This window comes from Pieris brassicae, chromosome 5 (assembly GCF_905147105.1).
Source record: "Pieris brassicae chromosome 5, ilPieBrab1.1, whole genome shotgun sequence".
Classification (NCBI taxonomy): domain Eukaryota; kingdom Metazoa; phylum Arthropoda; class Insecta; order Lepidoptera; family Pieridae; genus Pieris; species Pieris brassicae.
In genome coordinates this window covers 7,472,866-7,500,168 of record NC_059669.1, presented here as the reverse complement: position 1 = coordinate 7,500,168, position 27,303 = coordinate 7,472,866, and the positions used below count along the sequence as shown (strand labels likewise).

Sequence of the window (27,303 nt, the reverse complement as noted above, 5' to 3'; positions counted from 1 at the left end):
ACAGGCAGGAGGCGCACCTCTTTAGTGATACTGATGTTAAGAGATTTTTAAGAGATAAAACTCAGCGTATACGGGGTACGTTGTTTGTTGTTTGTTAAACATTATTCAGCTTAATTATGATTGGACACCGTTAACCAATAATGAATTTATAGATTAATTACAACTTTAATGTGTAATTTTAGCCAACATATGTAGAAACTCGTAAAACAGAACGTTATTATTATTTTTTTATTTATAATATATAATTATATACTTGCCTTCTTTGGTTGTAGCTATCGTTTCGCCTGGCTCTGCCTGTAAATGATAAACACTGTAATAAGTATTAAGTGATTCAACACAAATGTCACTAACAAAATAACCTAATCTATTATATAGTTATAAATATTGCCATTCACACACTTCATAGGAAGTAATTTATGTCATAGAAATTTCGATAATAACATTTTAGTTGCACAAGTGGTACAATATACTATATATAATACACGGCCTCAGTTATAGTTGTTGGATTTATTTAAGCTTTTCAGGTAAATAAATTATTTTCTCTACGACTACCGCCATCTCTTACCAAGTTTCCGAAACTGTATTCGTCAGAATTCGCTGACGCCGTCGTATAACGTAATAGTACACGCGGCCGCCGCTTGATGGCGCCATGCTCACTCAACGAGAAAACTGTCACCATTAAAATACATACAACTACACTTCAGCTTACGTTATTTACAGTTTACAGACACCACTTTTAACACATCAAACTAAATCTATTTTCATAGATAAGCTGATCTTAAATACACCAGTTTTATACAATACTAAATGGCTTATGCATAATAATTTTATTGTATAACTTAAGACAATTAAAGTAATAACAAACAACAATTGAGTATACCGTGTGTTCAAATCGTTTGCTTATAATTGACTGAACACAAAAGGCTTTGCTGTAATGCAATTAATGGATCGTGTGGATTAACATTTTCTTTTGGCACCTCTATAATGTTTATAAGGGCTGGCAAAATATATTTTGTGAAAGAAAAGAAGTAGTGTTGGCGCCCGCGTTCTAACCGAAAGAGAAAGAGTTATTATTTAATTTTAAGTTTAAAAATTTATTTTATAACTCACAGTTTCAAACCAGAACATAGTATTTATGCTCATGTAAAGAGACTCAATATTGTAAGTCAAAATAACCAACATTATAATAAATATTTTAGTACGAAGCTTATTTTACAAAAATTACATTTTAAGCACAAAAAACCCAGACAAATATCTCACTTTACGTTTACGCGCATTGTAAGTTGTAACTAAACAGTAAATCAATGAGTTTAAGTAATTGAAATAAAATTAATATCAACTAGCTCGCATTCAACCGATTTAAAATACGAGAATAGATATAGAAACGCACTTTATAGCCATACTTTTCTGTCGAATCTTTCAAATTTATTTATATTATACTTATTTTTTTGAAACAGATATGAAAACGTATAAACAACCCTAAATGCATGTGGCGCATGAGTATTCCACTAGTTACGCGGCCACTTCCGGTGTGTCGCACGCGCATGACATGAGCGATTCATATCAAAAAGCTATCAATTTTATAACTTCGCATACCATAAATCGTAAACTAATTAATTTAACAGCCTTTACCACTTCATTTATGGCATTGGCTCTATTCAGAACGCGAGGAAAATTTAAAAATAACCCAGGCACCGAGAACAATAAAATTGAATTGTAAAATATATATAATTTTTAAAAACTGAGGGGAAACGGCTAGTAGGCTCACTAGATGTTAAGTGATACCACCGCCCACAAACACTCACATTCCCATAGGGCTCGCAAGGTGCCTTTTAAGCATCGATGTCCGACAATGAAACTCCGAACAAGTCCTCCGAAAACTTTCCGTGGTAATGCGGTAGTAGGTGCAGTAAAATATTATTTAATTATAATAAGGTATTGAGAGTTAAGACGATTATGTTATTAAGTATATACTTTTATACTTAGTCTGGCCATAATTACTGTTACAATTGAATATTAACAAAATATTACATTTGAATTTAGAATCTGTAATTTATATTATTGTTCATTGGGTTTTCTCATTTTGGCGCCAATACATTGTACAATATTTTGCGATATTAAAATGGAGTGTGGTGATAAAGAGACACATTATGATTGCATTCACAAAGCCAAATGCAATTTTATAACTCTCCATACGCTTGGTATAAGTAAAATGTTTGTGTACCGGGCTATTAATAGGTACAACGAGACCTCCTCTGTTTGTAACAGAAAAAGATCTGGCCGTCCACTCCACGTGTTCGTACGAAAAAGGTGGTCAAAGCATTCAGGGAAAGGATTCCTTATTATTATTACTTATATTCCTTATCTTGGGAGATGAAGACAACACCTAGAACCATGCCGCGTATTTTAAAAGATATCTTAGAACTTGAAGCCTATAAGAGACGTACTAGTCATTTCTGAACTAATTTCTAAAAAAAGAAAGAGTTTTTTTTTTACAATTGAGCAACATTTTAACGAACAGTATGACCGTATTTATGCTCAATGATATGATTTATGGTCAATTTTAGAGAGTACGCCTTGCTCTAAACGCCATGATAATTTGGAGTCCCTAACACAATCCGTACGATTGGCAGTGAAGAATTTTCCCATGGAAAGACTGCGTGCTTCTATTGATATCTGGGCTCAACGTTTAAAGGACTGTATTGCAGCCAATTGAGACCACTTCGAATAAGCTTTTTATATTTTAAATTGTTTTATATTTATGTATTAAACTAACACTGTAAAAGTAATAAATGTTATTTGCAGTAGATTTTTTTACTTTGTTTCAGTATTTATGGTTAGTCTATATTATATTAGTGCATGCATTAATTTAATATGTGTAGTTCAAAATTGTAAGAATGTGGTTTCTCTGCGAATTTCAACTCGATAGTTCAGTGAAGCAAAACAAAAGAAAATAAAACGCATTCCGTTGATAAAAATTGACAGTTAGAAAATATTGCATGAATGCCAATGTGATCATCTATATTCTTTATAAAATATATTTTTAACTTTCTCAGATTACTAGTTATTACACTAAAAGATTGATGAGCAGAAACTGATTAATTAATACGACATCTCACACAAAAAAACATTGTCTACTTTCTATAGTTATATCGCCGTGGCTTATTGCTAAGTTTGTCTTCCGTACGTCATCTTATCGCGCAGATCTGAATCTTACCCTAAGTATATCAAATTTAATTAGTTAATTACCTGCGATTTTTTTTTCGAGCAAAACACTTTTTGCCACTTATCAATTTCTGACTTGTGAAACAAATGGAGAAATGTATTTATCCTGTTGTTGGGTCCAAGGAATTCATATAATACCTTGTATAATATATTTCATATGATATTATATTTTAACTTCGGTATTTGATCTAGAAATACTGTGCGCTTAATTATAATGTTAATAATCGTGAGATAAGGTGTGAGCACGTGTCAAATTGGCCGCGCCCTTGTGCAATGACCAGTGCAGCATGACGCAAGGCCGCCCGTGGGCATTGTGATGCGCTCATGACAAATTGTGCTCATGCCCAATTGGGTCATGGCTATGGTTATGGTATATTATATTTATTTATAATTTAATTTAAAATATGTAGTTAAATTTATGTTCTTCCATTGCATTTTTGACCGATTTTTTTCTCTTCAAGTTATGTAACTACCTAACAAGTTTTGCCAGCAAACCCATCTATTTGCTAGACTCATTGATTCACTGAGCTATATTTTGAAACCTGGCTGCGTATCATTTATACCGTAAGTAAAGACAACTTTGTGTTCTGTTTACAAAATCCTAAGTGTGATTGCAACCTAATTATTATTAGAGCATTATGAGTGAATCATTTACTATTATATAGACATATAGTTCGTATATTACTCATTTAATTAGCAAGGGTCTGATACAAAGAGCCTTTAGACCTTGCATTCAACCCCGATTTGCTTCTGGCTATCTACCTATCTCCACTGCCCATCAATATCGAATGGCTTACTTTAGAACAATAGCATCATACTACCGCTAAATCAGGCTGAAACAGCAAAAACATTCACCGAATTTAAGATCTTATTTATAACGGTATAACGGTAGATATTGTATAATGTTTTTGTCATAACTGACTCCGTGGGTGTATTATTTAGTCGCTTAAATGGTGTATCACCTTGTAGGTCGAATACAATGGACTGTATCAAGTAAATATCTTGTTCTAGTAGATTTAATGAACCCTGCATGTGTAATAAATCATTTGCATGTAATGATAATTATATTACCTTAAAGTATTATTATAGTGACAGCTTTTTAAGGCTTCTTGTATGCTAAATAATGTATGTATGTATTGTGTATTTGTGCAACCTCTTTTATTTTTCAAAGATTGGATTTTGTTTCAGTCGCGTCATAATTTCTATTTTATTCGATACTAGATGTTATTTATATTAAAGAATTTCGCTATTATCTAAGGCGCAAAATTACATTTGGCAAACATTGGCCTCGAAACCAAAATGAAATCATCTTTGGACCAGAATATCCCTTAAAATATTTATTATTTTACGATAATTCTATGATTTTAATCTGCCAGTAATATAAAAATATAAGAAATATTCACAAGAACGTATTATATATAATGTCCCTTAGCTGTCCGCCCAGTTCTTAAGATATTGCATTAGTCTCATTTGCAAAACCATTTACAAAAAGGTCACTCCAAATATAGCGAGTAGATTACCAAAATAACTAAGAGCCTATATTTATGACGGAGGTCAACTGTATCTAAAAATCTGACATTTCAAAACAATATGCTACTAATAGCACTCATTTTGAAAAGAATTTAAAGCAACTTGGTGGTTCTATTTCTTGAATTACGAAACAATTGATCTTGTTAATAATATATTTTGACGTACAGTTTTTTCTTAGTACACAAATCTAAATCTGTCTTTATACCACTATTCTTCAAACAAAAAATAACATTTAAGTGAGATAGTATACTCGTATAATAAAGTGTCTTTGACGTATTTGAGAAACGAAAACTGATACAACAAATGTTTAGTACACTGTTTCTAGAAACATTTACTTACTAATAAGGAAAACGTGTGCAATTAAAGTATTAATTTTAATGCGTTTGGAAACTCTAAACATTAATATGCATTAACTATTTAACAGTTGTAACAGGAAAAAAATAATTTTAAGTTACGACAATTCCTGCCATTAATCGTAAACATGCGTACGAATTTTTATATCAATCAAAATACTTTAATTGCCAAATATTACGTCGTAATTACAGGTATACGAGTATCATTTTCTAATGCTAATAATAAATGAAAGGGAACTGAAACGACTTCAACTGTGAAATTCCTATACAAATAATATAAGTTAGACAATATTTTTTTAATCAACGGATATTAAATAAAAAAAACTTTTATGACATCGAACGTAGACACTTTAACATGTTTTAAGACATATTGTTCAAAGGTGTGACTTAGGACTGCTAAACAATATATAATATAAAATCTCCCGGATTATCATTATCTAATTGCTTCACAATAGTATTTCTAGCAAACATTTTACGCTCGCTGTTAACCACTGACGATTTAATATACAAAATGATTGCATAACGCTAGGAAGTTGTTTACTTAGATGTTACAAGAGTTTTCTAAGATAATTAATTTCACACCTTGATAGGTTAATTATTTATAAGATTATCATTCACTAATACAAACATTTTACTACTTATATGATTGATTCTTACAAAATTATTTATATACAGTTTTTAACTACAAGTACATATAATTATAATTTAATACCTTTTTGGTTATCCACTTATTAAAACGTAATTAGGTGTCCACATATTAAGAATTAGTCATTGATTTCATCATTGAATTAGCCCAATAAAAAAGAACTTAACCCACTTCGTCAGTTACCTAAACTTGCATCACCATTAATTGATTACTTTACTTGACATTCCACAGTAAATTACTAACAATTAATGAGGTTCTGCTTGAATAAACATTGCTAAAACACTTGACACAAAAATAGTAATTTCGTAATAGGTATCTATTATGTTTTTCAATTTATTGCATTCATACGTAGCACGGTTACGACCTCAAAACAAGTACGTTGTTGCACTATATGTAATTTATAATATTTTAGTCCTTGATTTTATAAAACATTTATAACAGTAATAATGCAATGTTTAAATAAAAAGTATTCGTATCGATCGATTAAAAGAGATAGATTCACTGATCTTTAGCTAAGGAGCATCGTTATGCCTTCATCTCTTCGAATTACCAGTGGCAAAAGTGAGTTCGCGATAGTCAAAAACTATGAAAAAAGAATCGCAGAAAGAAAACAAACTCGGTCTTGGCCTCAGATTCCTTGATCCTTTTGGTGTTATGTTTTTTGATTCCCTTACAGGGATTTTGGTGATCAGTGTTCTGTGCCTGCCACACTGTCGTGGGTTACCGATACCGGTTTCCTCGCGATGGTTTATGTTAAGAATAAGAGCTAGTATAAATGCTCACGGCAAAAAAACAGTCCTTTCATTCGCAGCTGTGATTCCAAACCCCAAATTTATGGTTGAAAGTCACCTGTCAAGCCACTAAGCACTGCTCAAAACACGCAAAAATGTTTTATATAAATAGGTATAGGATACCGCGTGTTTATGTTCCTTTTTTCTTTGAGGATTATTAAACAGTATACAGTACAGAGCCATATTCTTCAATAGCGTATATAAAATCTCATAGAAATGGAGAGTAACTGGCCCATTGACCGCCTGACCCTTTACTCAAGGTTGTTGTGACAGGTCTTTATTCCATAGTTATCCAATAACGATTCCTGAACCTGAATTTAGACATTGATTTATTACGGTTTTTATGTAATGTCAAATGTACTTTGATATAACGAAAAATAGTCCTCAATTTGTTATAGGTTACCGTTATATGCAAACGAAATTTTTGACAGATAAATCATTTATTCTGGAGTTATTAAAAATAATGTGAAAAAATATTATATAGGACATACTTAATAGAAATTATGTCAACGTCTTCGTGTAAAGCTAAAGATAAGAATAAGTAGGATTTTGTTTTAAATAAATTGGATGTCATGTCCGTAAAAAATCATAATATAATTTTATATATATCTGTGGCTCGATTTAGACACAATAACAGCACTAAAAATGGAAGTCATTCGACATTATCAATAACAATTACGTTCTTGAATGACAAAGAATGAATTTTCCTTAAATAATTTTGGTCTCAAATCACTCTTATATGACCTGAGAGTTGAGACCAAACTTCAGAACAATATAGCGTGACTTAAATCGATCGCTTTGTTTTACGATTAATTAATCAAATAGTCTCCACACGCACAGAACGATTTTCTAGTTTTATTAATAATACGTATTGTACGCTTATGCAAATATATCATGTCGTATTCTATTAAAAGTAATTAGGTAAATTAAGCAAGCAGAATGTTTGTTTAATTGATGTTTTTGCGTGATCGTGTAGGTAATTTAATAAAATCGACGTGTGTTTTTAAGTTATAACTTTGTTACGCTGTTTAAACATAATAAATAAAAATAAAAACGATACAAATGAAAATTTAATTGATATAATGTAGTGTTTCTACACTAAAAATTATGTTTTAATGCAATAAATATTATATAAAATGAACACTGTATAGAGTGTGCAATTCCTGATATTGTTGGTTCAAGCCCCGGCTTCGTGAAGAAACAGGTTGTTCGTAAATTAAAGACATCGATTTTCCTTTAGAAGAAAATATATACTTATAACTGTGTAGCATTAGAAAATATTTACTATCAAGTTCAGTGATTTGTAGAAACATATGTGAAATATAAATTCACGTAGTTTAGGTTCGATTAACTTATTTTTTGCGATGGATAAGTATTAAGAAAAATGGTTCTGTTATAAAAATGTAATCTTAGAAGGAGTACCGTCATTCGTACTATTACCAATCAATCAAATGATACCGGATATTAAAAAACTGGCCTAGACGTATCGTATTGCTGCTTCTGTTAATTTTTCATTGAAGTGTCAAAAAGCCGTTTCTAATATTGAGTGAATTGTATTTGTAGTCTGTAGTCTTCAACGTAAGAAAATTCTAAATATATGAACTGTTGTACTACTTCCTTATGTCTAGTCATAGGTCTTCTATTAGCGCACATAATACACTTTTTGACTCTGTATGTATTTTCCAAATTTGTTATTTTATAGAATAAAATAAAAAATAAAAATACATACAGAGTATTATATATAAGTTTATTATTATTATTATTATTATTATTATTATTTTTTTTTTTTTATATGTAAGTTTATTTTATAAATTTTATAGAATAAACTTACATATAACCTTTTAAAAAAAGTATATTTAAAAGGGGGATCCGTGTTGGCCTGGTGGCTTGAACGAGCGACTCTCATAGCTGAGGTCGTAGGTTCGATCCCCAGCTGTGCACCAATGGACTTTCTTTCTATGTGCGCATTTAACATTCGCTCGAACGGTAAAGGAAAAAATCATGAGGAAACCGGCTTGCCTTAGACCCAAAAAGTCGGTGGCGTGCGTCAGGCACAATAGGCTGCTGCTTGCTTATTAGATTTACAAATGATTATGAAACAGATACAGAAATCTGAGGCCCAGACCTAAAAAGGTTGTAACGCGGTTGTATTGTTTTTTTTTTAAATATATACTCTACATATATTATGTCGCAAGGATACATACTATCTATATAAGATATATGTATTATTCATATCATTAAACAGCTTCACTGTGGATGTGTTTTTGTGATTGACCTGTGTAATTGGGTAAAGAAGGCACCTTGAAGGCGCGGAGAGCGTGTCCCTGAATCTTTGATACATGATACGAATTAGTCAAGCATGAGCCTCTTGTTTCAAACTATATTATGAAGCAGCGTTTAACTGATACGTCTTAATTACATTGTAAAAATAAAATGCTGACCGTCCATAGTTTTGCCAGTGTTTACTTGTAACTGATATTTAGGCAGTTGAATCTAGGTTGACCGGTCGGCCAGGGACAGGGACTGTGTCGATGACTACATTTATGAAGTGATTTTTTTTCTGTGCCCATGTTTTTCAAACATATTTCTCCTTGAAATAAGCGTAAAAATCATTATGTTATCCGTGAGAGTTACCCAATACGTATAACTAGAAGAAACTTTAGGTTCAATTATTGGTCAGTATAAATATATGAGTATTTGTGTGACACAAGTATCTGTGTTTATTGGTGAAAGTGTCAACACACACTTTTTTAGATATGTTATAAATATTAGATATTGATTAAGATATACACTAAAAAGAATGTCATAACACAAGGTCGAAATAAAACGTCAATATTATGTCATAACACGGACAAAATGGATAATTAAATCTACATATTAATAGCATATGAGGGCTAAGATCTTTATTGTTTCCTTTTAAAATATTTTAAGCGATTAGTCTCACATTTTGAGGAGTTATTTTATATTATATTATTTTTAATCACTTATATTTATTTTATTTTTAAATGATTTGACTATTTGGGGCCGTTCAAGTATTACTTAAGTATTACGTAAGATATACTGCAATTTATTCCTCCCCTCCCCCTCTTCCTCTTGTCAGCAAAAGTAAGTAAAGCTTTCAAAAATAAGAGTTCATAAACGTATTAATTTTTTGTAGGAATCCTCGAAAATGCATTTCGTTTTCGTTCACAATGTGTAAAAAAGTAAATAATAACTAATGGCGTAATCACCAAATTAGAAAATCAAAGACCCCCCTCCCCCCTATAGTGCTTACGTAATACTTCATCGGCTCCTTTTAAGCGGTTGTAAATTCGAATGTTATAAGGGTCAGAAAAGTTTTCTTTGACAACTAGCGCCTTTGCATGTTGGTACTTAAATTCAAAAGATGGCTGACGACAGTTAAGAATCATAGTAGACTACTTAATTATCTGAAATAGCTACTATATCGTAATATATCAATTTTAAACTTTCATTTATGAAAAAAAACACATAAAACATACAGAAATCTGATGCCAAGAACGAGAGATTCTACTGATTTTTATTTTTTATGCTTTAGATAGCCAGTACTATCTATTTCCTACTTGTGAAAAATGTTCTTTATATAATGGTTAAAAATAAAGCGCTGTATAAAGGTATTGCGAACAGTAGGCATTAACATAAACTCCCACGCAGCTACTGATCTATTCACAAACTGTCACTGCGGTTTGCGTAACCCTGATCAATGAATTACTTAATCTTAGTAAAGTGTGAGAACTGAAAAATATATATTAGTAATTTCGACTTTAGATTAATTTGTTCTCTGTGTGCGTGACCTTTTGTGTAATTTTTTTTTATATTAAACTCCGTAAGGTTTAAAAGATCATTTATAGTATTTAAATCTAATAATGTATTTTGCAGGTACTTGCTAAGGAAAGAAGAATATATGTTATTTATTTTATCATATATATTATAAGAGGAATAATAGTATTTATTATAGGTTATTCGCTAATTAAATGCATGTAGACTCATGCGTGGTGGGTGTAAATTCTTATTCAATTTAGGACTGCTAACAGTAAAATAGTAGAGAATTTTAAAAGCTACTTCTCTGCATCTCATGCCGCTACAGATTAACTAACTTATTACGTAAAGTTTGTAGTTAAAAATGACATTCATTTGGCATATTGTGAGCCAGAGCACCTGTGACCTGAGTGTGTGTGTGTCACAATCTGCTTGTCCTTAAACCTACTTAAATCTTTTTAAATTGTAATTAGATTACATGTCAATAGTTAAAAGCAATTTAACATAACCGTATCAATAAAATGTAAATATCAATTTCATTATTGTATAAAATTGGTAGCTAAATCATAAGTCGTGAGCGATAAAGCGATTGTGCTAAAGCCGATAAATACAAGGTTTATTCTAATAGTTACGGTAATTCGTACAACCGTAGCCAAATATTGAATAAATACCAAAAACACTTAGCACTAGATAGCACTTTCACATGAAACTCTTAAACGACACTCGTTTTCGCGAAGTGAAGAGACCGCGCGTGTCTGTTAACTGCAGTACACTAGAATACACTAATAAAGCATTGTATGCAAGTAATTGTACTATCCGCTAGCCTCAACATTTTCCATTCACAATAGCTGCAATTGATACAGGATTTTTAAATACAAAAACGTGTAAATAATGAAGGTGAAATACGTTAGTTATTTATTACATAACTAAATACCAATTATTTTTATGTTTATATCAAATCTATAAAGGCGTAGGTTTAAAATATTAAGATTTTGCAGTTAAGGGCTTTATGACGAATGGTCACTAAACAGGGATTTACGGAAAATTCATTCTTAAATATATAAGAAATAGGTATGGATAATCAACGTATAGCCTTGTGTACAGTTTTACACAATTTGTAAAATATAATTTTTAAAACTCAAATGAAAATATTCTCAATTGCTTTGTCGTGTTGAAATAATCTTCAATCTATTTAAAAGTAAAGTAATTTGCTAGCGGTATTTAATTACCATTCACCATTACCGTACTATTGTAGTTCAGTTAAATGACGATGTCAACACTTTTATAACTTTTGTTTATACAAATATTTCTGCTATTTTGTGATAACTTTAAGAACATTAGGTGTTCTGACCCCACCTTAATCATTACCGTTACTACTACTATTTACGATCAATTCCACTAATTAAACCAGCAAGGTCCAGATAAATTATAGTAAAGAAGTACAAGTAATCATAGTTATCTTGTCACATATATTCGTTATTGCTCTCTGCTATTTGTTTAATTAAATTAACTTAAAGGGATCATTATTGTCAAAAGACTATTTATTGGTAATATAGTTACCGTAAATGTTACGTATTACGATATTTTTTTTAATTCCACCTATAAAAATATATGCAAGAAAATAGACACAGAAGCACAGAGTTGTCTTTGCCCTCATGAAGTACGTTTATAATCTATATACAATGTACACTTACAGTAGCTACAGTATCTTCAAATGAGGCGGGTTGTACTGGGGACACGGAGATGGTGTCCCTTTCTAATGCTGAGCTCGGCATTTCAGCACATGACCGGTACCTGAAATACAACATTTTTAGTATAATAAATAGGTAGAAATCAAAACATTAAACAAATAAAGGCGACCGAAATGAGTAAATAAAAAAAGTTTTTTTGTCTGTAGTAGCGCCATTGATTTTTTTTTCACCAATAGTATATATTTTCTTCTTCTTTTTTTATCATATATAAATAAGTTGTCAAATTTAAAAGAAAACGTTGTTGGATTGCGAGTTTGAGTAACAAGGGTTTAATATACACGCGGAGGAGGACGCGTAGTCACCAGGTAGTATTGATTTAGGCAACATACGTGTTTTGGGATTTAAGCTAAATATAGTAAAGCCTACGCAGAAATGCCCAGGCAATGGGACAAAACAACAAACCAAGTGATCTTCGTATATCTCGGTTAATTTTTGGTGTGACGTCAGATGACCTTAATTTCTTAAGTCGAAGGATTAAACATTTGAACCTTATAACATAGTTGATAAAACATTTCCGGCTATAATCGAGTCAAAAATTGGATCAAACTGTTTTTGTTTTTACTTTGTTACACTCTCAAAACAATGTATTTCATAGAAATTAAATTAGAATGGTTTACATACAAACATGTAGGAAAACTTTAAAATGTATATTTTTTTTAACAACAAAACATTTTCAATTTATTATGAAATAAACAAGAATAAAAATGTCACCAGCAACGGACATTTTTATCGCTAACAAAATCTTCTTGGCAACCATAATGAATTAATAAATTTATTAATATGGTTGGTTTTTCTGTAGATATAAAAATAATAATAAATTTCCTTAAATTTATGGTTATATCATTGCATTTGGCATTCAGATCAAGCCCACTATCGACAACTTTATTGCCTGACAATGGAAACTAAGAAATATTTACACGAAATGGTTCATTGTTTACTTAGTACAGTGACCTTCACGTGACCACAATACATGGTGTCGCAAAATGACATAGAAACGCGCGTATGGGAATCTATTGCCTAATATAGGATAAGGAAATCTGTATTTTAGAGGCACTACCGTTTTTAAATTTATAACGCAAAAACGCAACTCATCTGAAATTAAAGGGTTCAAACACATAATTTGTGATGGAAAGCTTTTATTAAACATTCAAAAATTAGCTTGGCCTAGTCGCAATTAAATTTTTTTTTCGCACTGTCCGTATTAAGATTTTAAACTTCGAACACAGGACAATCAAATTTACTTTGAGTACCCTTTAAAGCCACTAAACTTTACAAATAATTATTAGGTATTTTATAATTGAATGTAGTATATAATAAATAATACGAATTGCAAATAATTATTTCAATCTCTAGTTTAATGAAATACCATTAATCCTCACCAAGCACAATAGGAAGTACTGATTGTCACAATATAAAGTCACAATGTTATTCTTAACACGAATAATAATAATAATGGAAAACTATCAAACAATTTAATTATAACATAAAAGAATAGAAACGATTTTTTTTTACAATAACTTGAAAAACGCTCCGTGGGTGTATATGGAACAAAAAGGAATCACATATCTGATTATTTGATAATATCCATAGCAGGAAAACTGCACCGAAACTTCCTTGGTACAACGAGGACTACAATTACTATTATAATACAAAACTACAGGTAATGGCATTTGTAGTGGCGCCACTCAAATGTTCCAATTTAAATCAAGTACTGCAAATTAGGAACTGTACGATCATTAGAGAAGGCAAAACACTATTTTGCATAAAACACTTCACGTTTTTATCGTATTAAGAAGCACTGACTTCACATAAAAATGATTTTAAAGTCAGATAATGACGTGCCAAGTGTACGTTTGATGAGTCAATTGGCCTTCTACAAGAATGGAAACTTGTATATACTTTCCTCTGCTACCTTATTCAGGCTCACCAAAAGCTTTAAGCTTTCGCATATTTTTCATTGTTTATTGACACACTTTTATATACCTACGAACAATTTAAATCTATTTGATTGATTTGATACGATACCAATGAAAATTGTTTACCAACCCAACCAACAGATGTTGCCCTGTCTTAACTGTGAATATTGATTTCGAATTGGTATTATTAACTAAAAAATATATCAAACTTCCCAAAGCTTAGCTTATTAAATTTAACTTTTGATATTAGGCGTGATAGCTCTGAACTAACGGTTATGTACACTAAGAAATTATTTTTTTCTTAGAAATCATACATTAATTAGTTTATATGTATTTTATCAATATCGATCGAAGATTTTTTTTAAATCGATATTCAGTTTCAACCTCTGGCGATATTTGCAGCACGCATTCTGTCAATATTATGTCAAACCTTAAGGTTACCTTCTCCTGACAATAAAAAACACAACAAAAAAAGAATTAGCGAAATCGGTCCAGCCGGTCACGCGTGATGCCGTGACCAAGGGAAATAGGGATTCATTTTTTAATTATTATATTAATTATTTATATAAATATTATCATACCCCTTACGTAACAAAAGTAAGCTGTAAGATGTAAAGTGTATCTATTAAATTAATTCTAGAATAAACATAAGCAAGCATTATTTTACTAATAAATATTTACTGCTATAACCGGAGACACAAACATTTTAGTTAATACTAAAAGCTAATAGAAAGACATTCAAAATTAAACTTAAGACCACTGTTGGAATGTTCTCTTAGAATTTATTGACCCTACTGGTTAATACTTTGTAACATGCGTAGGAGTTTTGACGCAACTACAATATTTCCACCAAGAGTTTGACACAGTAATAAACTCTAATATCTGTGTAAAATATGTATAAAAATTTTACGTACAAATTCCTACAACTTTTATGCGGACAGTTTATTTTTTAATGGTTTGAGCAAGTTTGAGAAATGACTTTAGAGATCAAGAGCAATCATCTCATTGTGAACTACTTTGTTTCCAAATCTCGTAAAACTTAGTAAGTATCAGTCTTTTGCCCCGATGAATTATTCAAACAGCACCGCGGGAACAATGGAGTTTTATGGATTCGATATTTATAGCTCGTAAGGAAAAAACGTGAAATCCCAAGCTGTTTTCATTCTTTATTTGAAAATTATGAATACGTTATTCCTTAAATAGATTAACAACCATTCTTATTTGAATTCTCTAAATTATTTTGTTAGTTTTAACCACACATGGCATAAAGTTAAAAAATGCCTAAGAAACAATAATACTTTTAGATTTGTTCGATCAGGAGAGCAATATTATTTTATTATTAGCAATTAAAAATACACAATTGCAGATGTGTCTTGCCACATGTTACGAGATCAAATATATATATATATAAACCTTTACACATGTTGCCAGAAATTATAATATTGCAAAACTTTTTCCATTTTTTACGCAACAGAATAGTTTTTGAAACCTAGTACCTAGTATAAGCTAACAAATGACTTTAAGCAAACAACGTTGAATCAGCCAATGTAGGTGTGGCTATACGTGACTTGTGATACTATCCTATATCTTAAGGCTTAAGAGGAAGTAAAGGCACGTGGAATTATGTAGGTATACTTCAGATTTCTAAGATAGTCGTGAGAGCTTCATTCATAAGCAAGCCGAACATTAAATGTAAGCTCCAATATCGATGATAATAATTTAAAACCAACTTCAGAAAAACCAAAGTTATCAATTTAGTTTTGTATTTTTTTTTTCTAAACACACAATGTACAACTAAAATTCTTATTAAACTTTATTTAAACTAATAAATATTTAACTTAACTTAATTAGTAACGTAAATGGACGATGATATCCTTATCGCGTACAAATGGTTATTTATTACTAATATATTGATGCCAAAAATTGTGTAATACCATAGTAAAGTGACATATTGGTAAAACGATATTATGAATAATTCAATAAATCTGCGGTTCACACGAAAGATTATTGTTATTCATACGATGTCACTCAACTATGGCCTTAAATCTCGGTCAAGTTCTTTGCACCGGGCGTCGACATGATTAATTTTAGCCTTAAGCTTTTTGCGACAACTTTTTATAATAGTTTCCTCCCTGTCAGGGTTATCTTTGGATGACCATACGGTCACATTTAGAACTATTTTTACATATTTATTTATAGCATAAAATTAAGTGATATTAATTGCAGATAAAATGTACGTGAAGTATATCTAACGTTATATGCAAAAGTTTTGTTTATTACAATAACAAAGTTTGTTCTAAAACAACGAGTATGCATAAAATTATATAAAAATATATGACATCACAAATTTTACACACATACACATTAATTATATTAGGCCATAAGCTAAGCAAGGGAAAAATAAACAAACAACCGCAAAATAAAAAAAAAAACAATAATAACTAAGACTAAATAGAAACTTAAACCTATATTATTATTACCTATATATTATCATAAACAAAGTTACGGTAAATTGGAAGATTGTTGTAAAATATTTCAATATTTTCATCAATGTTTGTAATTAAGCTGTTAGAGCGAGATAGAGAGAGAGCCTATTCACTAGAGCGAGCCGTAGGTATGTATCTAAAACTTTTAGCTGTAGTAACTCTAGGATTACAAAGAAAGAAATTATAAATACAATAATATTTTTTTTAATTGAGAAAAAGTTAAAAAATTAAATTTAAAAAGAAGGAAAGGTGTGTAGTTCACTTTTTTTTGTTAAGTTTGTTAACTATGCTATTGAAATTATTTAATCAATTAACATGATCATAGACCACCTCTACCACAATTTAAAGAACTCAAAACGTATATCATCACGCTTTGAGAGTGGTCTTTGACTATAGAATCGTATTATTGGTTATTTATGTTGACTCATCTTTAATTATAAAGAAAACAATGTTCTATCGATGGTAAAAAATACGAAGCATGTCAGTCTGAATCACCGGTAATGCCGGGTAACTTGGCATATATTATTTATAGTTGAAAAATGTTTGTGCTGCTCGTAGGCAAGGCTAAATTGCCAATAGCGTATATATATATTTACATTGTATTGAGGTAATTATTTCATTGCTTACTTATACAATATAAAAACTGAAATTGCAAATAGTACTAAGGTCAGTAAAGTCGTTCCGTACTAGTTTAAAAAAACTGTGTTACGGGAGAAAGCCAGTCGGTGTATATTTTTAACAAAATCCAAATAAACGTAATTATCTGTATATCAAGTAGCTTTAAACTAATTTAGTTACCTAAATGTTATCGTTTAAAAATTAGTTTAAATTTACCCACTGTTTATTGCGCCTTAACTTAATTGACAGCAAAGTTGCATTTCCATTTATTGCAAACTGAAGTAACTTGTCTTTATTAAAGACAGTTGTCTTTCCATATACATAACTTCAAGATCATGTTTCGAATTCCAGCAAATAAGACGAAGAGGCTGAGGCAAAAACCGTCCGAAATTACATGTCAGATGATCAATTTCATACAAGTTTTTTCAGAACGTCGCTAACACCAGGAGGTTTTTTATGGCAAAGTAAATAAGTTATTAATTACGATAATCGTAAAAGTTATAAAATATCGAAAATATTTGTATGAAATCTTAAAGCACCCGGTGAAGTACCACCCTCTTAGAACTAACATGGGTCTGTGATAGCTTCCTTTTATGGCTGTCCTGTACTCATTTTGCCCTCCAATATATAAAAAAAATACTTGACACAATCTCATGCTTGAGACATAGGCCAGTTTATGAATAATCGATTTAAAATAATAGCTGTTATCGAAATCTAGTATCTGACGATCTCTTTTAAGTACGAGTAACTAAACAAGATTTAATTATTAATTTTTATATTTTTCTAGTTCTCGTTTATTTGGTGAAATTTGTACTAAACCCAGTCGTCAAGGTTTTAGCCAACTGTATTCGTGCTGTGAATTATACTTTGTCAACGATGCGTCCACGTCACATGTACAAGGTTCAAGGCACTTCAAGGTGTTGGTACAATGTCGAGAATATTTTTTACTCATGTCTAGTATTGGTTAAGTTTTTAATGGTTCAATTGATATTGAGTTCGAGTTTTTAAAGCAGAGACACTGGATTTAATGCCGCATCCTGCATGAAAACACTATTATATATACATTAGAATTAATGAATGATTTTAGTAAATTTATAAATGTGTGTTAAATAAACGCCTTATAATCTGGAAATCTGGTTTTTATTTGCAATGACACAATTAGTCATTACTAGAAATCTCTAAGCGAGCTTAAATATTTTAATTTACTAACGCACTTAATTGAGTTAACTGAAGTTTGATATCATAACAAAAGAAACATATTTGTGTGAATGAAGCAGTCTATTCAGATCCTGCAGTAAAGAAATATGTCTACTACGTAATCCATAAAAAACTACTTGCCAAAAGTGTGAATAAACTCTGTCCTAAGTACTTTAGCTACATACATATTTACCTAGAAAGGAAAAATAAAACGAATAACCACTAAACGTTTTTATCAAGTCATCTTTCAAATAATTACCTATAATTTCATTTTAATCAAGTATGGAGTCCATGTTAATTAAATAAAAAGACGTCACGCTGACTCGCTTGAACAGGTATTTCACAAAAAGAACAAAGGGTAATGTAATTTGATGGACAAAAAGTAAATTACTCTAAGAGTTTTGGTTCGGTGTTGGAATATTTATTTGATTGAACTTTACTGTTTTTATGAAATCTTCATAGTATATTGTGTGTACGACATAAAAACCTCTATATTCATAAAGATAAAACGGGCTCAATGCGAATATATTAACGTCTAGCTTATAGGTTTACAGTTAATTTACTGGAAAAAAAGGCAGAAAATTGTAGAGACGGACAAAAGCTTAATGTCTTAAAAAGTATAAACTGTTACTGGTTATTGAATATTTTTACAAGCAATTTCCCATTTTATCCAACTATCCAAAACTAATAAAGCTTAGGAGAAAATACATTTGACAAACAAAAAAAACTCGAATCTATTAGTCACCCACCCACGTTCATTTTTTCTTCAATTATCGCAAGGCATACAAATTATTCAGAGCATTGATCTTCAAATAACAGTTAACAAAACAAAGCATGCGTAGGCGCCCCTGAAAAATTTACTGTCATTATTCTTAAATCGCATATAATAACACCGTATAGATGTCCAAGACAATTTAAGTTTTTATAACCGCTTTTTGCTTGACAGCATTTATGTAGCGATGAAAACAATTTGAACGCTTTGAGCATGTCAACATAACATCTAAGATCATTATGAATTAATGATTATGCATCCTCAAAAGTTTATCCCGTTCTAATAATTTGAATAAGTTTCTTTCTGTTACTGTTATATGAACGATGATCAAATGATATATAATTTATGTACAGTATTTTTTAATATAAGAATTTATACACTAGCTTTCGTGCTGTTTGTGAAACCCTTCACAACTTTTAATTTTTATATTTCTAAAGCGTCCCATAAACATAATTTACCTGAGTTTTTGTTGTTACTTAAAATACAATCAAGTGTCAGAAAATATAAAATAAATAAAACTACGCATTTCTTCAATGTATACCTACATATTTATTAAATTATGAGCAAAAGTTTAAAAAAATCTATTCGAAATGGCCACCTTTGGATTTTATATAGGCCCTTAATCTGTTTGGCCACGAATCTATGGTTTTACGCACTGTTTTCAAGGGAAATTTCGCCACTGCAAGCTCTCAAGATTTTTTAGGAGACTCAATGTCACCGTGTCGTTTAGAGCAGGCCATGTCCTCTACAACTGACCATAATTTGAAGTCTAAAGGGTTCAAGTCTGGGCTAGATGAGGGCCAGTCTTCAGCTCTTACAAAGTCCGGAACATTGATTTCAAGACTTGTGACTTGTGTTGTTCCTGCTTTGTGACCAGGTGCAGAATCGTGCTGGAAAATCCACGGTATATTTTTAAAAAGTGTATTGCTCACAGGTTTCACTATACACTTACACTTTGGCTGAATTTTTCACTCCTTTTTCCCAAAAATGGAGTTTTAAGACTCCTTGACGCCCCACCAAAACATCACTGACGCAGGATGATGACCACGTTGTACATTTCCGTCTACTTGAACACCTTCTTTAAAACTGTGAGCGAATACTTTATCATGTTTTTCGGTGTGGGTATTATTGGGTCGTTCTATCAAATAAGTGGTAACTATTAAGATTGAATAATGATGTAGAATAAATAAATAATCATATTGCTTATTGTAGTGTTCTTCAATCGTGAAAAGTTTTTCATCAGCAGAGGATATTTCTGTGTTCACCGAGCTTCGGGTCTCATTTTACAATACGGGACAGACTCATTGCGGATATCTTTACTTCTCGCGAGAAAATTTTTTGTTTCCTAATGGGGTTTCGACGAATTCTGGCTTTAGCAGAATTAACAGCCTTTGTAGTTCTAATAGCACGCGGCCTCCCCGATCTTTTCTGGTATTTGACAGACGAAGTTTTGTTGTATCTATTGATGAACGTACAGGTGATACCAAGCTTTTGAAGTGTCTGGAATATGACCGACGGTTCCATACCCGCCTTGTACAAGGCCATCACTGCAATCCTATTTCCTTTAACACCCCATTCGATATTGTCATTTGATAATGAACACGAAAAAATATGTGAAATGGCGAAAACCGAAAGAAGTTTTAAAATAATATACGTGTTCAAAATTCAAAATAATAAAAAAGTTGAAAAATGAAAAGTTTTTATGTAACAATATTTATGGCCAGACTAGTTACATGGTTTAGCTAAAACACTGCTGACTGATTGGTATAAATTAAGAGATGTTTGCTAATCCAGAATCTTTGAGTCCGTACTCTACTAAACTTTTGATCAAGCACGTCTATTCAACGAAACCCCTTACAAACGCTTTTTTATCATATTTTTGCTCGACAAATAGTTTTGTCAATAGTTTGTCAGGGTTCAGAAAAATGCGAAACTTCAAACTAAGACTCAATAAAGGATATTTCTGTAATATTGTGTAATGGCAGTCCACTTTCAAATGTAAATAAATTAGGTACAAACTAGTTGAATTAGTACATTAAATTTACATAAATATTTATGAACTATACCAATACACGTTATATTTCGATTAATGTCGCCCAAAATATATTGCCCATTTTATGTGTAATAAAATATAAAGACTGTTAACTGGTTTGATTTATAAACTATTCTAAATTCAATTAAATCTATCTATTTATTTTAATTGATTATAAAAAAATATTTTTAAAAAGTCAATGAGGATTAACATATTTCATAATTTTTTATAAGCGAAACGCCGAATTAAAATGTGTTTTAAATTAATTTTTTCAATCAAAATACCATGCAATAATATCATACGCAACGTATTAACCTCCGTTTACAATATATTGGTAATAATTTCCTAAATAGTGTTAATGTATTTCAAACATTGCTCGTACGAGGCAATAAAAACGATTCATACGACGTTTTATAGGTTAGCAATTTTTTATTAAAAATGTACAGTCTGGTTGTTGGAAGTTATTAAAAATAAAGATTTATAATTTAAACAGTGACGGAAACGTAATAAATAGAAAAAATATTATAGAAAAGTTGGACAGCGCCCGTTTGAAACTAAATGAAGCGCGAACATACAGCGTCTAGTAATATACTAGACAAAAACTTCGACCTCTGTATACCAAGTATATCGAAAGTCTAGCGATACTCCTATATGTATATAGACACTAGTAATCCTTCAGAAAATATTTACCGAATAAAAAAGGGCTAGGGCGAGCTACTAGATTTTGACTAAATCTGGGTATGACTTACTATAATTATATTAGTACTTATTTTCGCAAGGATAATTGCTAATTAGTATTGACGCAAACCATGTCCGGTCTGTCCTTAGTCAACATTACCGGAAACAAGACATGTATGAGGAATGACTTGATTCAGTTAACATTTTGTAATTTTCCATCTCAGAGAATACGACAAGTCTGTAATTGTTTTTTTTTTAAATTCTGATTCGTATTCTTAACATCTAAATTATTCTTGAAGATACATATTATTATATAAGAGCCTCCACGTGTTATAACGTAAAGGCAATTATCTGATAAACAATAATTTTAAATGTGATCATTTATATGTATAATATTTATGGAAATTAACTTAGATTTAAAACATTACCTCATATTTTATAAGCCATATATTTACGAAAGTATTTTCTATACAAATTTTATGTATCATTCTTTTAAGTATAACTAATATAATATATGAAACAAAGGCCACTCAATACATCGAAACGCAAAGATTAATAAATATAAATGAGCGTCTCTATATATGGCTAACCAAAATATATACCTGCTTAATGCGTCATTGAATAAATACTAAGCATAATAAAATGTGCGCACCCATTTACCACCCATTGATGTCTTATGTCATAGTTAATCTTAACTATATGCGATGTTGAATTTTTAATTATTAGCTATTTTATTATTTATTCATATTAAATTGGAAATGTATTGTAATCCTTTGTAAATTATAGTTATAATGTGTCGGCTTATTACGCTATTACATTTAAATTACAGATCTGAAACTTAAATAGGGGAAAAGAACATATACAAGCCATGTGCAATAATTTATATATACATAAGCTATGTGACGTACATTTATACAAATATTGTTTGTGTAAAAATGTTACAAAGATGTACATAAATATGAATTACCGTTCAACCTATGTTTTATGTAAAGTTTGCTAATCATTCCAAAAATATTTCAGCAAATAAATTCAGCAATGCAAACAAAACTTTACCTTCAGTTAAAATGGATTCTCACGCTCGGTTATGTAAGACGATTTACAAACAATCACACACACGTGACCACTGAAAACCTTAGCTCTGAAATTGAACACTACACATCGAAATCTACACTTTTCACGGACTTTTCATTCAGAAAAGTGTAATCGGTAAACGGTTAACAAAAGACGAGCGGTCGTCATAGAGTTCAATACAACATGACATCGAGTCGAATCAGTTGAACAAGCACCCTGCGCAGGAGTGGGGGCCGAGTCATGTTTATTTTATTCGTAATCAAGCCCAAATGTGCCGAATCTTTTTATGGACATGATTTAAAATTTAATTTACTCGATAACTGGATTCTTGTCTGCCAGTTTTCTGAACTTAAACCAGTACTTGCGCTTTAAAAATCACAAATATGCCGAGTTTATGGCTTCGTTACGTATTGTATTGAATAGTCCGATTTTGGATTAGGCTACATATTTATAATAATTATTATACAATTTAAAGAAATGTTAAATACCATATCATACCATGTTGCCCTTTGTTTCTTCCTATATATTTCTATAACAAAAATCTTTACATTAGGTTTATCTTATTGTCCATATAACCTTATATAAACGTAGTTTAACATGAAGTCCATTATGATGGGTCCGTGCTAATATTCTAATTCAGAAACTAAACATTGTTGTATTGAAATAGTTTTCAATACAAGAATAGTATAATTATATAAAAAAAGTTTCAATTACAAAGTTTAGACAAAAAACATATTACTTCTGTATACCTATCAACCAAGCTCTTAAAGTATTTGTATTTAACGACGTTATATTTGTACGTGTCACACATTAAGTTCGAAGGTCTTTAGACTATGGGTTTGAAAGATGTTTCTAATTACAACTACACTGGAAATTGTTTACTTTTGAGTTGTGTTATTTCTGAAAATGGATTTAACGGAATTTTAGACGTACTGTTGATGTAGGCGAACTGGTCAAACTCCAATTGTTTGGTCCCAAATACATAGTAATAAAGCGTAGGAAAATTATATCATGATTTGCACGCAATTTAAATGTTCGTTAAAAATAAAAAAAAGTTTATGTTCTGTACTAGCGATTTGTCCTCTTTACTATTTGAAATAAGCAAGTACGTGTAAATATAATACTGTTCAAAAAGTGGTAAAGTTAGTTAAATAAATGCTTTTTCTATGAAAGGTTTATTTTATAAATAAAATATCATCCTATAATAATCAATGGCGCTACAACCATTTTATGCCTGGGCCTCTGATTTCTGTATCTGTTTCATGATCATTTGTTAATCGAATAGCAAGTGATCAGCCTTCTGTGCCTGACGCACGCCGTCGACTTATTGGGTCTAAAGCAAGCCGGTTTCCTAACGATGTTTTCCTTCACCGTTCGAGCTAATGTTAAATGCGCACATAAAAGAAAATCCATTGGTGCACAGCCGGGGATCGAACCTACAACCTATTATAATAGATATATTTTTAGAACGTATGCGAAAAACATTAACAAGGTACTGTCTTATGAAGCGGTATGTATACCTGGCGACAATTTTTAAGAGTCACTTGAAAGAGTCAAAAAATATATAATAATAGTATATTTACACACAACACAGTGTGGGGACCAACATTAGATCAATTTTGCCACAAAGATATTTTGTTATTATTATATCTGTCTTATAATATATAATTTCAATATCTATTAAGTTTCCAAGTAATAAAAATATTGACATGATTAATGTGCGTTACCACATATATTATGTATGTAAATATAAACAATACAACATGCATGAGTAACCCACACACTGTGTCAAGTATTGGACAACAATAAATATTATGGAATCCTAGTTGTTGTAACATGTCAAGCCAGTTTTTTGTTACGTAAATTAGCTTTATGAAAATTATAATATAGTAGCTACAGAGTAGGTATGTGTGTGTACTAGTATTTCACATAAAAAAACAATTCTTATTTGAACGCTATTGCGTATAGCCTGTTATTTTTGCCTGACGTCTTTTGCTGCACCAGTAAATATGTTGTTTTTTTTTACTTATTTTATTAATATCTTGCGATATTGAGGCATCTTCGTGTTAAAGCACGTGCAGGCAATCCCAATTTGTAAACAAAACAACTGATTTCTTAAAGAATTCGGTAGGTATGATGCCAACAGCCGATTTTATTACCGGCTAGGACAAATAAGCGACAAAAGAACGTAAATAGTTCCGTTTTAACTATTTCGGCAACTTAAAAAGTACTTTTTATTATTTAATTGTCGTTATCGAGGATGGGTGTAATGTTATGTAGTGTGTGAAGAAAATAAAACCGTGGTCCCTGTGGCGTCGTATGTTGGCACCATTTATTTACACACTGTATTACGACGATAACGTTTGTACGACAAAACAAGCCTGGTCCAAATCGCCCTGGAAACGGCGTTAAAGTACCCATAACCGACGTGCATGCATGGTGTATGTCATGAAAGTGGATTAAGAGCCAGAGGTACGTCAGGACCATAGCAAGTGAAAATCCGTGGTGTTTGCTTATCCCTTCGGAAAAAGGCGTGATAATACAGATACCGGCAAACATCTTGAACAAATATCCTTGCCTGCGCAGAAGCATTTTTTAGGTTTAACTGGGAGGGTGGCGGCGAGAGAGTGAGATGTCGATCGCGTAATTGGTAAATCAGTTGACGTTTGTGTCCCGCAAACTTTCCCACACTCCCTTGTTTAATGCTCAAGAAGTTTGCCGGTATCTGTACAATAAACTAAAAATTGGACATAGAAAACCAAGAATGTGCTACGTTTTTCCGGAAAGCCCTCCTATTTTTACCTATATTAGCTATATTCCCTTTACCTACATTAACAATGGCAATAAAAATATTTTTTTAAGGCCAGATTATAAGGACATAGTAACAATTGCCGCAAAGCAATAAACGTAGAGGCCAAATATGGCTCGCGTAGGCTAACGCAGGATTATAATATGCCTGTTAACACAATGTAGTGTGGGTTTGGTTAGGTGCAAATTTGGCATAACTAGCACCCAACGGCGCTATAAAAAGTTATTGAGTTATAAACAGTGAGTCAGTATGCTTGAAAGTTTCCTAATTTATTGCGAAACTGGCGAATTAACCAGGCATACTTACGGAGTGCTTTCGTACGATTGGTCAAGCATTCGGGTTTGCAAAATTGAAAATCAGACCATAATTAGAACATAATCATATAATAATTATGAAAATATTGCATGATTTTTCTATATATTTCTTTATATTCCTTTGTCTTTATAATTCAGAATGGGGACGTTTATATGAGTTAGTATATTTGGTACGATACTAATATTTATTACATCGTTTAATTATATCAAATTGTATCGTATAGCAAAAACTATTAGATCTATCAGTACTATAGTGGTAATAAGTAAAAGTATTTTGGTGTAGTGTAAAGATGATGCATAGATCATATAAATCTAAAGTTAATGAAAAACATAAATTCACCAGAATGTAAACTATAATAAAATCTTACCTGTAAACCTGTAGATACACAAAGCATACGGCCCCGATAAGCAATATTAGATTTTTCCTTAGTTATCGTATTATAGAAGATATTGAGGAAGTAGTATACAACGGCCTACTAACTTGTTGGCATCTTCTCAAGGTCCTACCTACTATTTCCATCGGCATGCAAGTAAATGCAAATTGATGACATATAAAGGCTTTAGAATTCTATGGAACAGCTAATTATCATGTAAAATTATACTAAGTACACGCGGCTGTTGTACTTACGTATAGCAAACCATGGTAAGATAATTTCCTAACTAAATAAACAATCATTAGGGCCTCATGAGGTATGTCTACTGCACTGTTTTTCTTGAATGGGTAGAAAGAAGACGAATAGAAGACGAAACGACAGCGCGATTCCTTTTGTTGTGATTGGATGCTGGACGTTTCACCATTTATAATTAAAATGCAATCCGTCCTCGTTTGTTCTTTGATTCATATTCTAATCCCCATTTTTTCGTTTGGTTTGGTTGGTTTGTGCATCCACGGCACAAGCAGCAACTACCAGATGCGGGACAACATTGTCATAGTAGCATAGCATTGTCCTCTTCCATCATTCTTATCCCCTGGTACTTTAACTCGCATAAGCTATGTTTTGTACCACGCGAATCCAATGTTGTGTGTGACATAACGCTACGGATATTGATAGAACTACATCTAAATTGCATGTAACAACAACAACATCGAGTATTGCTGTTAGAAGTTACTGAGTACCGGGACGGTTAAATTTTCCAAGGTACCGCAATCATTGCAAATTTTGTATACTTCATAAACGAATTGAAATGATGAAAATCTACACTGCTTTGATAATAATTTGTTGTTTGTTGTTGCATGTGTGTTGATCGAGTAAATAATACTAACCTAATAAAATAATAACCAAAAATTATGTTGCGTATTCGTTTTCTAGTCAACGTCTATAAAATTTGATAGTGAA

The 27,303-nt window shown here is 31.3% G+C and overlaps 1 protein-coding gene and 1 long non-coding RNA gene across 3 annotated transcripts in view; both read right to left on the bottom strand.

The window, feature by feature from the left end:
* The window catches only part of LOC123709270 (serine/arginine repetitive matrix protein 1), an 80,453-nt gene extending 56,414 nt beyond the window's left edge, over positions 1–24,039 (bottom strand). The window contains exons 1-3 of one of the 2 annotated variants that reach the window (XM_045660455.1): positions 22,826–24,039; positions 12,017–12,116; positions 258–294 (exon numbers count right to left, since the gene is read on the bottom strand). In XM_045660455.1, coding sequence (XP_045516411.1) covers positions 258–294; positions 12,017–12,097 — 118 coding nt within the window. In that variant the 5' untranslated portion in view covers positions 12,098–12,116; positions 22,826–24,039. Of the gene's footprint in view, positions 1–257; positions 295–565; positions 758–12,016; positions 12,117–22,825 lie in introns of those variants that run through there. The other variant, XM_045660454.1, reaches the window with a different exon arrangement.
* A 2,262-nt stretch (positions 24,040–26,301) lies between these two features.
* LOC123709832 lies at positions 26,302–27,256 on the bottom strand. Its single transcript, XR_006753767.1, has 2 exons — positions 27,084–27,256; positions 26,302–27,002 (listed from the first exon to the last, which is right to left on the bottom strand). It is a non-coding gene; the product is annotated as an uncharacterized LOC123709832 (long non-coding RNA).
* Positions 27,257–27,303: the final 47 nt, after the last annotated feature.